At 31.5% G+C, this 11,609-nt stretch overlaps 1 protein-coding gene across 2 annotated transcripts in view; it reads left to right on the top strand.

Moving 5' to 3' along the window:
* Window positions 1-1,707: 1,707 nt before the first annotated feature.
* Window positions 1,708-11,609, top strand: part of LOC106469190 (40S ribosomal protein S12-like) — a 16,282-nt gene continuing 6,380 nt past the window's right edge. The window contains exons 1-4 of one of the 2 annotated variants that reach the window (XM_022397631.1): window positions 1,725-1,745; window positions 1,887-1,929; window positions 7,254-7,325; window positions 11,327-11,446. In XM_022397631.1, the coding sequence (XP_022253339.1) occupies window positions 11,349-11,446 (98 nt within the window). In that variant the 5' untranslated portion in view covers window positions 1,725-1,745; window positions 1,887-1,929; window positions 7,254-7,325; window positions 11,327-11,348. Of the gene's footprint in view, window positions 1,746-1,886; window positions 1,930-7,253; window positions 7,326-11,326; window positions 11,447-11,609 lie in introns of both variants that reach the window. The other variant, XM_022397630.1, reaches the window with a different exon arrangement.

The raw sequence follows: 11,609 nt of genomic DNA, 5'->3' as shown, positions 1-11,609 counted from the left end.
TAGAAAAGAAACAGTGAAGCTATTGATGAAGCTACTACCATTGATGTGACTGATGAAGCAGATGAACCCCATATAAAGCAGAAGCCAACGAGACGGAGACCAGTACGGAAGAAGATACGTCCCGTAAAATTAAGAGACTTTGTTGAATTGTTATTTTGTGTTTGTAATTCTGTACATTTTAATTAAGTTATTGTTATTGGTTTATTGTATGTGGTTATTGTTCGGGACGGACAATACTAAGGAGGGGGCAGTGTTGTGTCAGCGAGGTCACGTGACTAGTGTCACGCCACGTTTCTAGAACTATCCTGTTCCTTCGGGAGTGCTCTAGCATTTGCTAGATTGGGGGTGTTCTGGTATATATAAGATGGTCACGGCGTGACGTGAGAATGTGTGTAGGCAGTGAGTAATTGATCTGCAGTCAGAGAGTATTGTTGAAGTTCGTTATAGCATTTGTTTTAGCGCGAATGTTGAAATCAAGTGTATCGTAAAGTTATATTCGGAAATAATAAACCAGTTTTATTAAGTAAGAACTTGTGTCGCTAAAGTTTCGTCGGAACGAAGTTACGGAAAGTTAATTAACAAACGGAGACGTAACAATATTCTGTCATAACTAAATGGATACATACTAACGACTTTCTTGGCCACTTGACGATGTGTTATTATGTGAAAACTGCACATATTCAGAATAACTGAGAAAGCTTCAATAATACAGTAATATAAGAAAGTAGAAAACGCAAAAATTAATTCTTGGGATTCTCTTATCTGACCTAATAGAGGGATTTTATTGTTATTGTCATAACACACTCATAGCCTCAAAGTACTACCACAGCTCGTACAAAGGTAAATAGTGTATAAAGAAATATAAAGTAACAATAATTTTTAGATGTAATATTGAGATGTGAGCAAAATCCAACCACTCAATAGTCAAATATCAACAGTTGTCAATAGTATGACAGCATGTTCCGCACATGTCGTTCATTTCTTTTAATATTGAGCTTACTGCTGTAAAATCTTATTAACAGTGACAGCATATAACTGATGATTGTATGTAAAAAACGGTTCCTATAAGTTTTATAAAGTTTGTCTATAACGAATCTAATATCTTAGATCATATATATTTATGTGGGCCCATGTATATGTGCATATATATATATATATATGTTTTAATGTATATGTGTATAAGTGTGTGTATGTACAGGAATCTCACAATTACCAGTTATTAATTCCCATTAAATAATCAAGCAAATACAAATAATTAATAAGTGTGGCATGCATATCCTAACATTTACAAGAATCCATGTCTATATTATAAGCCCCTCGAAGGGACAGCGGTAAGTCTACGGACTTACAACGCTAAAATCAGAGATTCGATTCCAAGCGGTGGCTATAGCAGATAGCTAAAACAAACAATATTATAAATCCTAAACGAAGAATAAAGAAATGATTCTCTAAACATAAATTTAATATCGATAGATATAAAGCATAAGCAGCTTCATTTGTTTTTGGCTCTTGATACTACTGTATTAAAATTCAAAAAATAGTTATATTAAATATAGAATGTCTGTGTGCTGGCGTTAGAATAAAATTTTGAATTATTTTTATTTAAGAAAAACATTTTCAAGTTAACAAAAATTAACAACAACATCAACAAAAGAAATATGAGCTGCATTTAACAATATTAATTAACCGAAGAATTTTCCCACGAGATGTCAGGACGATTCGATCTTTTTCTGAATTGTTATATGGTGAGGAAGGTGGAGTGTTATGAGTTAATTTTAAATCTTTGTAATCGGTTGATTTTTACCTATAAAATCTGAAGTTTTACATTCTGATTAATAGCTGTACCTTTAATCAACTGCATTTATTCATTTTTATATGTATTTCAGGTGACGACATTGACAATATTACCATAATGTCTGACGTCGAAGTGTAAGTTTTATTCTCTGAAAATTGTTTGACTTAAGTAATTTTAAGAGTAGAGCAGTTTATTTTTGTTATAAGAAAAAACATTTTGAAATTGGACAGTTGGTAGTTCTATATGTGAAAACGGTATTGTTATTGTGTTTACCCTAACAATTCGCATGGTAGTGGTTGCGTACATAATGGTAATAATAATTAATAACAGTAACATGATCAACGCATAAGGCCAAAAGACTGTTACTGTAGTGTTAGCGGCTTCAAGTTCAACATCAGGGCTGTCCTTGTATACCGACACCCACCCTTGAAAAGATAAAAATTTCAACCCACCTTTTAATTTTCAATAAATCTTAATCTACACCCTAAACTTTCTTTGTTACATGATATCCTGAAACATAACTGCTACCCACAACGCTTATTAGAAAACATTACCAACACCTTCCTAACAAAGAAACTCACAAATCCAATTAAGATATCAACTGTACCCAAACTTGCTATATGCTCGTGTCTTCCCTATACTGGTAGACAAAGCTTTGAATTTTAAAAAAATCAACTTGAATGCATACTTGGTTGTTACTACCCTCAAGTAGATTTCAGATTAGTTTTTAAATCCATATCTTGCATACAAATTTTTTTCCTTACTAAAGATCACCTTGCCATTCCTTATTGTTTCTGGCTTGTCTATCTTTACACGTGTGGATACTGTAAGGCCTCCTATATTGGCAAAACCAAACGGCATTTGAAAGTCGAACATATGGAAATTTCCAGCATCAGTTCCCCTTTTAAACTTTTGTTAACTGTTGCTGTTAGCCTTCACTGCTGCTGACATTCAATGCACAAATAAGTCACTATATTACATTATTGTTGTTAGAAAAATAAAACTGTCTTAACTGGAACCTAGCCTGCCTTTTTCAAAACCTTAAACTTGTGTCTTATTATGTTTAGAATGTAAGATGAGCCAGAGATCTTGTATATTGATCCCATTTAATATTGTAAATTTCATTAAGAGAAAAGTAGACAAATTGTAAAGTATTCTTGAGGTTGGACATGCAGGAACTTTGCCATCCCAAAATGCAATGTCTGCATAGCAACCGAGGCAAACAAATAGTGCAACAAAGGGAAAATTTTGTTCATTATGTACACTTGCCTGCTGTCTAGACTCTTATTTATAACAGCTGTTTGTGTTTGTGACAAACTTTTGTGGATCCAAACCTACAAATATGTTAAAGAGTTGTTGCATATTCATTGCACCAATAACAAGTTGAAAAGACCCAAACTTTCCTTCTATTTGATACCCAGACCTCCAGCTCGCCTTAATAATAAGCATAAAACAAATGTTTCTGGAATTCTATTCCTAGACTAGAATAGTCTAGACAGTTTGTTGATAATTGTTTTAAAAACTAGTTCAACCTGGTAGTTTACTTTTTAATGTACGTTTTCCACAAAAGCAAGGTAGTGAAAAGGAAGGAAGAGTGTTGTGGCTGAAAGTTATCAACTGTGGAACACAGGAAGCAATAGGAAAGCTGTTGGAGTCAAAATCTGACCATAACTATGTGTGTTCAGCTCATTTTATATAATGTAAATGTTGTCTTCTGATTTGTTTTTTTAACATGAGATAATAGTACATGTCTGGGTATTGTACACTAGGCCATTCTGTTGGGTTGTTAATCCATGAATTGGCAGGATGCTGATAGGGACAAGAATCAAGCCAAGTTGTACATTTTACTCGATATCTCGATGATGCCTCGGCCAACAATTTCTCTATCTGTTGGTAAGATGTTTCAATTGATAATTTGACTATCAAACAATAATATATAAATGATAATTAAATAATTTTCACAGCAGTAACGTGTATATGGTAGACCTATATAAATTGTGTACACTTATCTGTACTCGAATCGCTATTGTTTGCCACTTTATAAAGATGGTGATTGCGTTACCAGGATTTTAAGATAACCCTTCCATCCCTGGAATCATCCTAGTAACCACTCTACTTCTAACAGGTCAATATACTTTCTTAGATAAGCAGCCCAAAACTCTACACAGTATTCCAAGTGAGGCCTAATTAGTGATTTGTGTAGAGACTTATGATCAGTATGTCTATAAATATACCCTAAAATTCTGATTACAGTACTGCATCATTATAATTCTACCATCGGGAGCCATGTGTACCCAAGAGTGATATAGGTGGGGGAGCATTATAACCAACTAATTAAACCATTACCGCTTTAATGATATCATTTATGACCAGATCAATGGAATCTCTGCTGGGTCCAATGATATACAGTAGTTTGCTTTACTACCACAAATGCAAGTGGCTAGAAAGTTACCCATATGGCTTTAAACCTGTCCTTTACAAATGCTGTATTGATGGCACTTTCTTGCTATTTTGACAGTTGAGTTACATTTCCAAATTCCTTATCATAGTTCCTAACATAAGTTCATATCTGAACTTAATATTTATATCTCTGTTCTTTGCACTATGAACTTCCCACTTTATTTTGTGACAGTGTGTAATGACTTTAGCCTCTGTAGCAATGAGCTAAGCAGCAGACGATAGTCCAAGGCACCACTGCATTATGTCCGAGAAAGTGTTATAACTGATGGCATTGTAATGAGGCAGTACTGTACTACTAGCAATAGAGCACTGTTTTAATCCGAGAAAGTGTTATAACTGATGACATTGTAATGAGGCAGTACTGTACTACTAGCAATAGAGCACTGTTTTAACCCTATTGCTACAGATTAAAGGACATCTATTGCTAGTAGTACAGTACTGCCTCATTATTAGTTTAATAAAATGTTGAATGTGAGTCAACAAATGTGTTATCACATAGGGTTAAAACAGTGCCTGCTACAGATTAAAGGATGTGTAATAACACATTTGTTGACTCACATTCAACATTTTATTAAACTAATATTTTATGAATGTGTGTCAATAAGTTTGGTATCAGATTAGTATGATCCATTAGTTAATTTTTTAAATTAAATAAATCCTAAATATCGATTTTTGTGTGTCACGTGGTATGTTGAATGCAGTGTTTGGTTCAAATTAGATGTTTGTGATGTCAAAATACAAAGTCTATAGTTTCTTATGAATTAGGAACTCAAATTACCAATATTGACAAGCTAGAATATAAAATAAGGTTTTATCTTTGCTATTTGATGATATATCACTACATTTACAAAATCAAACGGTGGTCCTGCCACCTCTTTCCTTACATACACCTACTTCTGTCTATGACATGTGAATAACCAATCAAAAGCTCAGAATGTCCCCCACATGGTTCTCTGAGCCTTTGCAAATTATTTACATGGGAAACCCTTTCTTTTCTTGGCAGATTTCAAACAATAAGGTAAGACTTTAGTGAGCTCAAAATTTCATATTTTTGTAGACCCAAATATGGGTTAATTATTAAGCTTGATAAATTAGTGGAATTCTATGGTATCAATATAGTAATTTATAATTTTTGGTTATTTCAATTTATATATATATAACCTAAAAAAATTATTTTATTTCGCATCCTCTAAGTGCAAAATTTTATAAGGCTTAGCAGCCTATGGCAACCAACAAATGAGTACAAAGTTTGTAACTAGAAGGGATAACTGCTTGCTATATTTCTTTATTTCTAAATGGTAGTAATGTATTATAACTGAAATGTGACTGCATCTTACAAAAATACAGTCAATACAGGTCACTTTGTAAGGGTCAGTTTTATATTCTTGGATACAGTAACATGAGTGCATGTGCGCTGCATCATTGTAACTTCTATAGTGTTAGTCAGGCGTGGCTGAAAGGTCAATATAATAAATATATATATATATGAATGTATACTGTTAAGAGATTTAAGCTATTTAGACTAAATATTTGTTTTTTCAAGTTATAATATGTAGTCATTCTAGAACCAAAAAAGTATAACATATTTTTTATGGTGGTTACGAGGTCAATCAAATCGACCCAACCCGTACAGAGATACAATAGTGAAAATAACAGGTCAAATATAAAAGTTTTTTATAACAAAACATTTGATAATTATCTGGAGGTTAAAAAGATTTTGCATGTCAAATTTGAAAATTTTTGATACATAAAAGTAGTTTTAATCTTAAAATCAAAATTATTTTGCATGTTTGATAGTCAACATTTGAAAAGAAAAAGCACAATAAAATCATTACTTAAGAAATCTTCAAAGTTAATAAAATAAGTGATATTTTGCATACAAAAGCCTAATAATGTTTATTAATAATATGTAAAATTTTGTAAAGATGTGCTTACGTTATCAAAGATCACTATAATTACTCTCATGGTTACGAGCTGGGTGGATCCCATCCAATCTGTAATGGTAAGGTTAATGGCTTGAGTAATTTATGCACCTTTGTGTTAAGATGTTTTGTTTTTTTTCAATCGTGCTATTTAGTGGGTTCATGTCTAGGGACTGAACCTTAACTTTTGAAGACACTACCAAATAAAGCTGTAATAAATGGTTAATTTTGACTTTAGAAGACTCAAAATACATTACCAAATGAAGGTTAAAATTTTTAGTTGTACTAATTTACTGATACGTCCAAAACTAGCTTATATTTAGTGGTAAAACCTTTTGCATTTAATCCATATAAAGAAATAAAACATTTACAGGAACATGTTATTTTAAGTAATAATAAAAATGCATGTTTGTGTACACTTGTTTGTTGCTATGTGCAATACTGTCATGTTTGTGTACACTTGTTTGTTGCTATGTGCAATACTGTCATGCTTGCGTACTCTTGTTTGTTGCTATGTGCAATACTATCATGGTTGTGTACACTTGTTGTTACTATGTACAATACTGTCATGTTTGTGTACACTTGTTTGTTGCTTTGTGCAATACTGTCATGTTTGTGTACACTTGTTTATTGCTATGTGCAAAACTGTCATGTTTGTGTACACTTTATTGCTATGTGCAATACTATCATGTTTGTGTACACTTGTTTGTTACTATGTACAATACTGTCATGTTTGTGTACACTTGTTTGTTGCTATGTACAATACTGTCATGTTTGTGTACACTTGTTTGTTGCTATGTACAATACTGTCATGTTTGTGTACACTTGTTTGTGGCTATGTGCAATACTGTCATGTTTGTGTACACTTGTTTGTTGCTATGTGCAATACTGTCATGTTTGTGTACACTTGTTTGTTGCTATGTGCAATACTATTTTAGTTACATACAGTAAGCTTGTACATTATAGGCAACTTTCCATGATAAACCTGAGGTATAAATTGTGTTCAATATTTAACTTTGACAACATCAATAAAAGACTTCTAACAACTTTGTTTTTTTATCACTGATATTCTTCAGATGACTGAACTTTTGTTTTCTCTATATGAAGAAGTCAAATGAGACCCTTCCATCCAGCTCGTAACCATGAGAGTAATTATACTATAGATATTTTGATAATGTACACATATATTTACAAAATTTTGCAGATTATTGGTAAACATTATACAAAATATTAGGTTTTTATATTTAGTATTAAGATTTTTTAATTAAAGATTTTCTCGTAAAATTTTTTGTTTGAGAATGTTGACTATCCGACATGCAAAGTAACTTTGATTTTAATATTACAAATACTTTTATGCAACAGAACATTTCCAAGTTTCAGATGTGAAATTATCAAAAATTTTTTAGAAAAAAATATTTTGTTATTTTCACTACTATGGGTTGGTTTGATTTGACCGACTTTGTAACCTCGATAGAAAATTAAGAAATAAATATAAATTATGCTTTTTTTAAGTTCTTAAATTTCAGTTATGTTTCTTAAAACTTAGAACAGTAAATAAAGAATTCTCTCTCCTACTTATGAAATTTGAACTTTGCTGTTTGCTGTAGGTTGCTAAGCCTTATCAAATTTTACAAAAAGATGTGAAACAAAATGATTTTTTTAGGTTTTATATATACATTCTGAAATAACCAGAAATCATAAATTACACTATCAATACCATAGAATTCCACTATAATCTATCAAGCCAAGGAACTAAGCTGTATTTGGATCTAAAAAATATGTGAAATTTTGAGCTCACTTAAGACTTACCTTATCATTTGAAATCTGCCATGAAAAGAAAGGATTTCTTGCATAAATACTTTGCAAAGGCTCATTCTGGATATAGACTCTTTAGACACAACTGAAGAAATATATAGAAACAACAGAAGAAATTTTCCCCAAACAAGTAAAAATAAATGTTTGACATGACATTCTAGAACTTATAGAGACCCAGAGATGTATAAAAGATTAGATAAGAAGGTCAACAAGAAGTAAAAGAAATATGCTGCTTCAAGAAGTAAAGAATAATTGGAATACAAAACATCATGTTCCAATAGGGGAGGCTTAAAGGCAGAAGATGGCACCAATCTTAATTGTGGAAGAAGATATTCTAAATAGGTGGTCTAATTATATTGAAGAGCTTTTTGAGGACAATAGAGGTAACAAACCAGAAATAAAAAATAACATAGATGGACCACCCATCCTAAAAGATGTAAGTTGGAATATATATATATATATATATAATACAACTTTAATAAAATATATGACAGCAGTGAAATTCCCATAGATTTGAGTAGATCAGTTTTTGTTGGAAACCTGGAGCAACTGAATAGAAATTACATTGCATAATTAGTCTAATGGGTCACATGACTGATATTATTTTCCAAATCCCCATGATGAAATAATATCAGAAATAGCTCTAGAACAAAACGGTTCTGTTGATGATAAAGGAACTATGAATACCATATTTATTCTACAAATGCTCATAGAAAGTGCAATTGAGGTTAAAAGAGACCTCTACCTCTGTTTTATTGACCATACAAAAGCTTTTGATAAAGTGAAACATGATGAATTGTTTTTGGTGTCCTTAAATTTTAGATATTGATGGCAAAGATCTTTGTGTGATCTGAAATCTATTGGAATCAAACAGCAATAATGAGGGCATATGATGAATTGAGTGTCTTCAAAAAACAAAGAGGAATGAGACAAGGGTGTTTGATCACCTGCTTTATTTAACATCTCCAGTGAAAATATCCTAAGAGACATCAGACACTTAACTGGTGTAAATCTGAGCAGATACAATTTGAGAAACCTCTGATATGAAGATGACATAGTTTTGACAGCAGGATCAGAATCAGATCTGCAACATCTTTTGAACATAGTGGTTCTTGAAAGTGAAATCAAAGCTTTATCCCTCAAAAAAGACTATGATCATATCAAAGGAAACACTTGTACCACCCTGTAATATATAAAGCAAAGAGGATATAATAAAACATGTTGACAAATGAAAATAATCAGGCTTAACCATAACAACAGATGGATAAAGAAAAGGAATGGCAATAGATTCTTTCTGTAAAACGAGCCCAGTACTAAAGTACAAAAATATTCATGTGACTGTTAACACTCAAGTTATGTTTGGTTTGTTTTACTATATGGATGTGAATGTTGGATGGTAACTAAAGAAGGTACAAGCCACTGAATATGGTTTTGGAGAACAATGCTTGGGATAGCATGGGCTGAAAAAATTACAAGTGAAAAAGTGCTAGAAAGAGCAAAATCAAGAATATCTCATAAAAAAACCATCAGAAAAAAAAAATAGTTACAATTTCTAGGACATGTTATCTGCAAAGATGGCTTAGAATATCTGTTACTGACAGGAAAGATCAAGGGAAAAAAAAGAGGATAGCAAAGAACAAAGTATGTAACTAGCCTAAGGAAGTGGATGGACAACCCAACACGGAAAGTTAGCTTAAGACGAAGGAGCACTGTGTTTAAATATATGTAGACCCAAGACAACTTTTCATGTAATTATTCAATAGGTATGGTAAAAGAAAGCACTTCAGTTATTTTTTCTAACCCAGAAAATTGTTCTATGGTATGGCAGAGTATGTTTATTTATTTAATATTGTAATCGTTGATTTATACATTATTTTTAAGTGTTGTTGCATTTCTACTTGCATATAGCTGTATTTGTTTGTCATGGCCAAAATATACAAGATGAAGAGAAGTATAGAAGTAGGACTGGGTGATCGTTAGAAGTTATACATACATTTTATGTTGTTTGAGGAGAAATTTTAAAATTAACCTGCAATCAGAGCAAGTTACGTACTTAGCTAACAACTAATATGAATGTAGTTAGTTAAATAAATTTTTCTTACATTCCTGTTCATAAAGATTATAATTAATTGTTTATTCAGTTTAGTACCTGTACTGTTAGTATATTTTTTACCCTTAACCCATTATTAATGCAAAACCAATAAAAATAATTTTGGTTAACTGGAATAATCCAACCTTAGTAATAAGCAAATTGAGCTTAATTCAAAAATAGTCTAATTTATATATGAATGTTTTAAACTTCTCAATACTTAAAAATTTACTATGCTGGGAAAATGTCAGAAGTCACAATTTTTATTAAATAACTAAAGTGTTACAGAATATCTCACTTGAACATGTGTAGTTCTACAGTTTACAAAAAAGTATGCTTTGTTTATCTTGGTCTTGTGATGTTCTACTTCAATTTTATTATTGGATATTCTATTTTTGTCACTTGTTTGAGAGGTCCATTAACAGTTTTTGTGGTGTTGATTTTGTTCTGGAGTGTTTGTTCAAGGATTATGCAGTGTACATATAATGAGAACAGTCTCTCAAAATATCTAATAGTTAATTAAGTTTTTATTTTTTCTTTAAAATTATTGTTTACTTCCCTACTGTTACTTACTGTTTGTTTTAAACATTGCAAGTTGTGCTATCTGTGTTAGTAGCACCCAAATACTGTACACACTTAATACTAAAGTCGTTAATTACAAATTTTCTGTTTCATTGGCTACATGTGGTCAGTTGAGTTGATGTATCATGAAGAAAATAGGATTAGTTTTAAAGTGGAACTAGTCAGTTTTTCAGCTTTATTGGCTTAGCAGTGACACTATAAAAATTTAATTTATATCAAGTATTTTTAAGCAGAACTTTGTATTTTACACTACAAAAATTATTCCTAAATATAGAAATAAAAACAACCTGAGGTTTCAGTATGTTTAAGGTTAATATTTGTGAAAAAGAATTGTTTCTTGCAACTTTACAAATTAACTATACAATTATTATATGCCATACACTAGAAAAATTCCTAAATGTAGAAGTATAAAAAAATCATTCAAAGGTTGAAATACGTTTAAGGTTACATAATTTCTATGAAAAAGAATTATGGTGCTTGCACCTTCACGAGTGAACAATAGAATTAATATATATATGTTCACATAGCTAAATTATTTTAGGTTACTATATGGTGAAGAAAAAAAGACTCAAAACTCCATAAAATTAATATATGCTGTACATATTATTCAGATCCCAAATCTTTTTGATTTTTAGTTATTAACATTTTAACTTTCATCAACAGAGAAGGTGCAGTGGCTGGGACTATGGATGTTAACACAGCCCTACAGGAAGTCCTCAAGTTGGCTTTAATACATGATGGTTTAGCACGTGGCCTTCATGAAGCAGCAAAAGCTTTGGACAAGTAAGAGTTTTTGTTTCTAAAATTGGTAACTGAAAGAGTTAAACAGTCTGGTGTAATTTTTTTGTTTTTAAGTTCATAGAAGTGTTTAGTAAATATACACCTGGAAAAAAGTTAAGCACCCCCGTGTTTTTTTCAAGTGATTCAGATTCGACGTTCTTGTGAC

This window comes from Limulus polyphemus, unplaced genomic scaffold, assembly GCF_000517525.1.
Source record: "Limulus polyphemus unplaced genomic scaffold, Limulus_polyphemus-2.1.2 Scaffold3348, whole genome shotgun sequence".
Taxonomy (NCBI): domain Eukaryota; kingdom Metazoa; phylum Arthropoda; class Merostomata; order Xiphosura; family Limulidae; genus Limulus; species Limulus polyphemus.
Note: the sequence above shows the minus strand (reverse complement) of the source record. Positions and strands in the feature narration are given on the sequence as shown.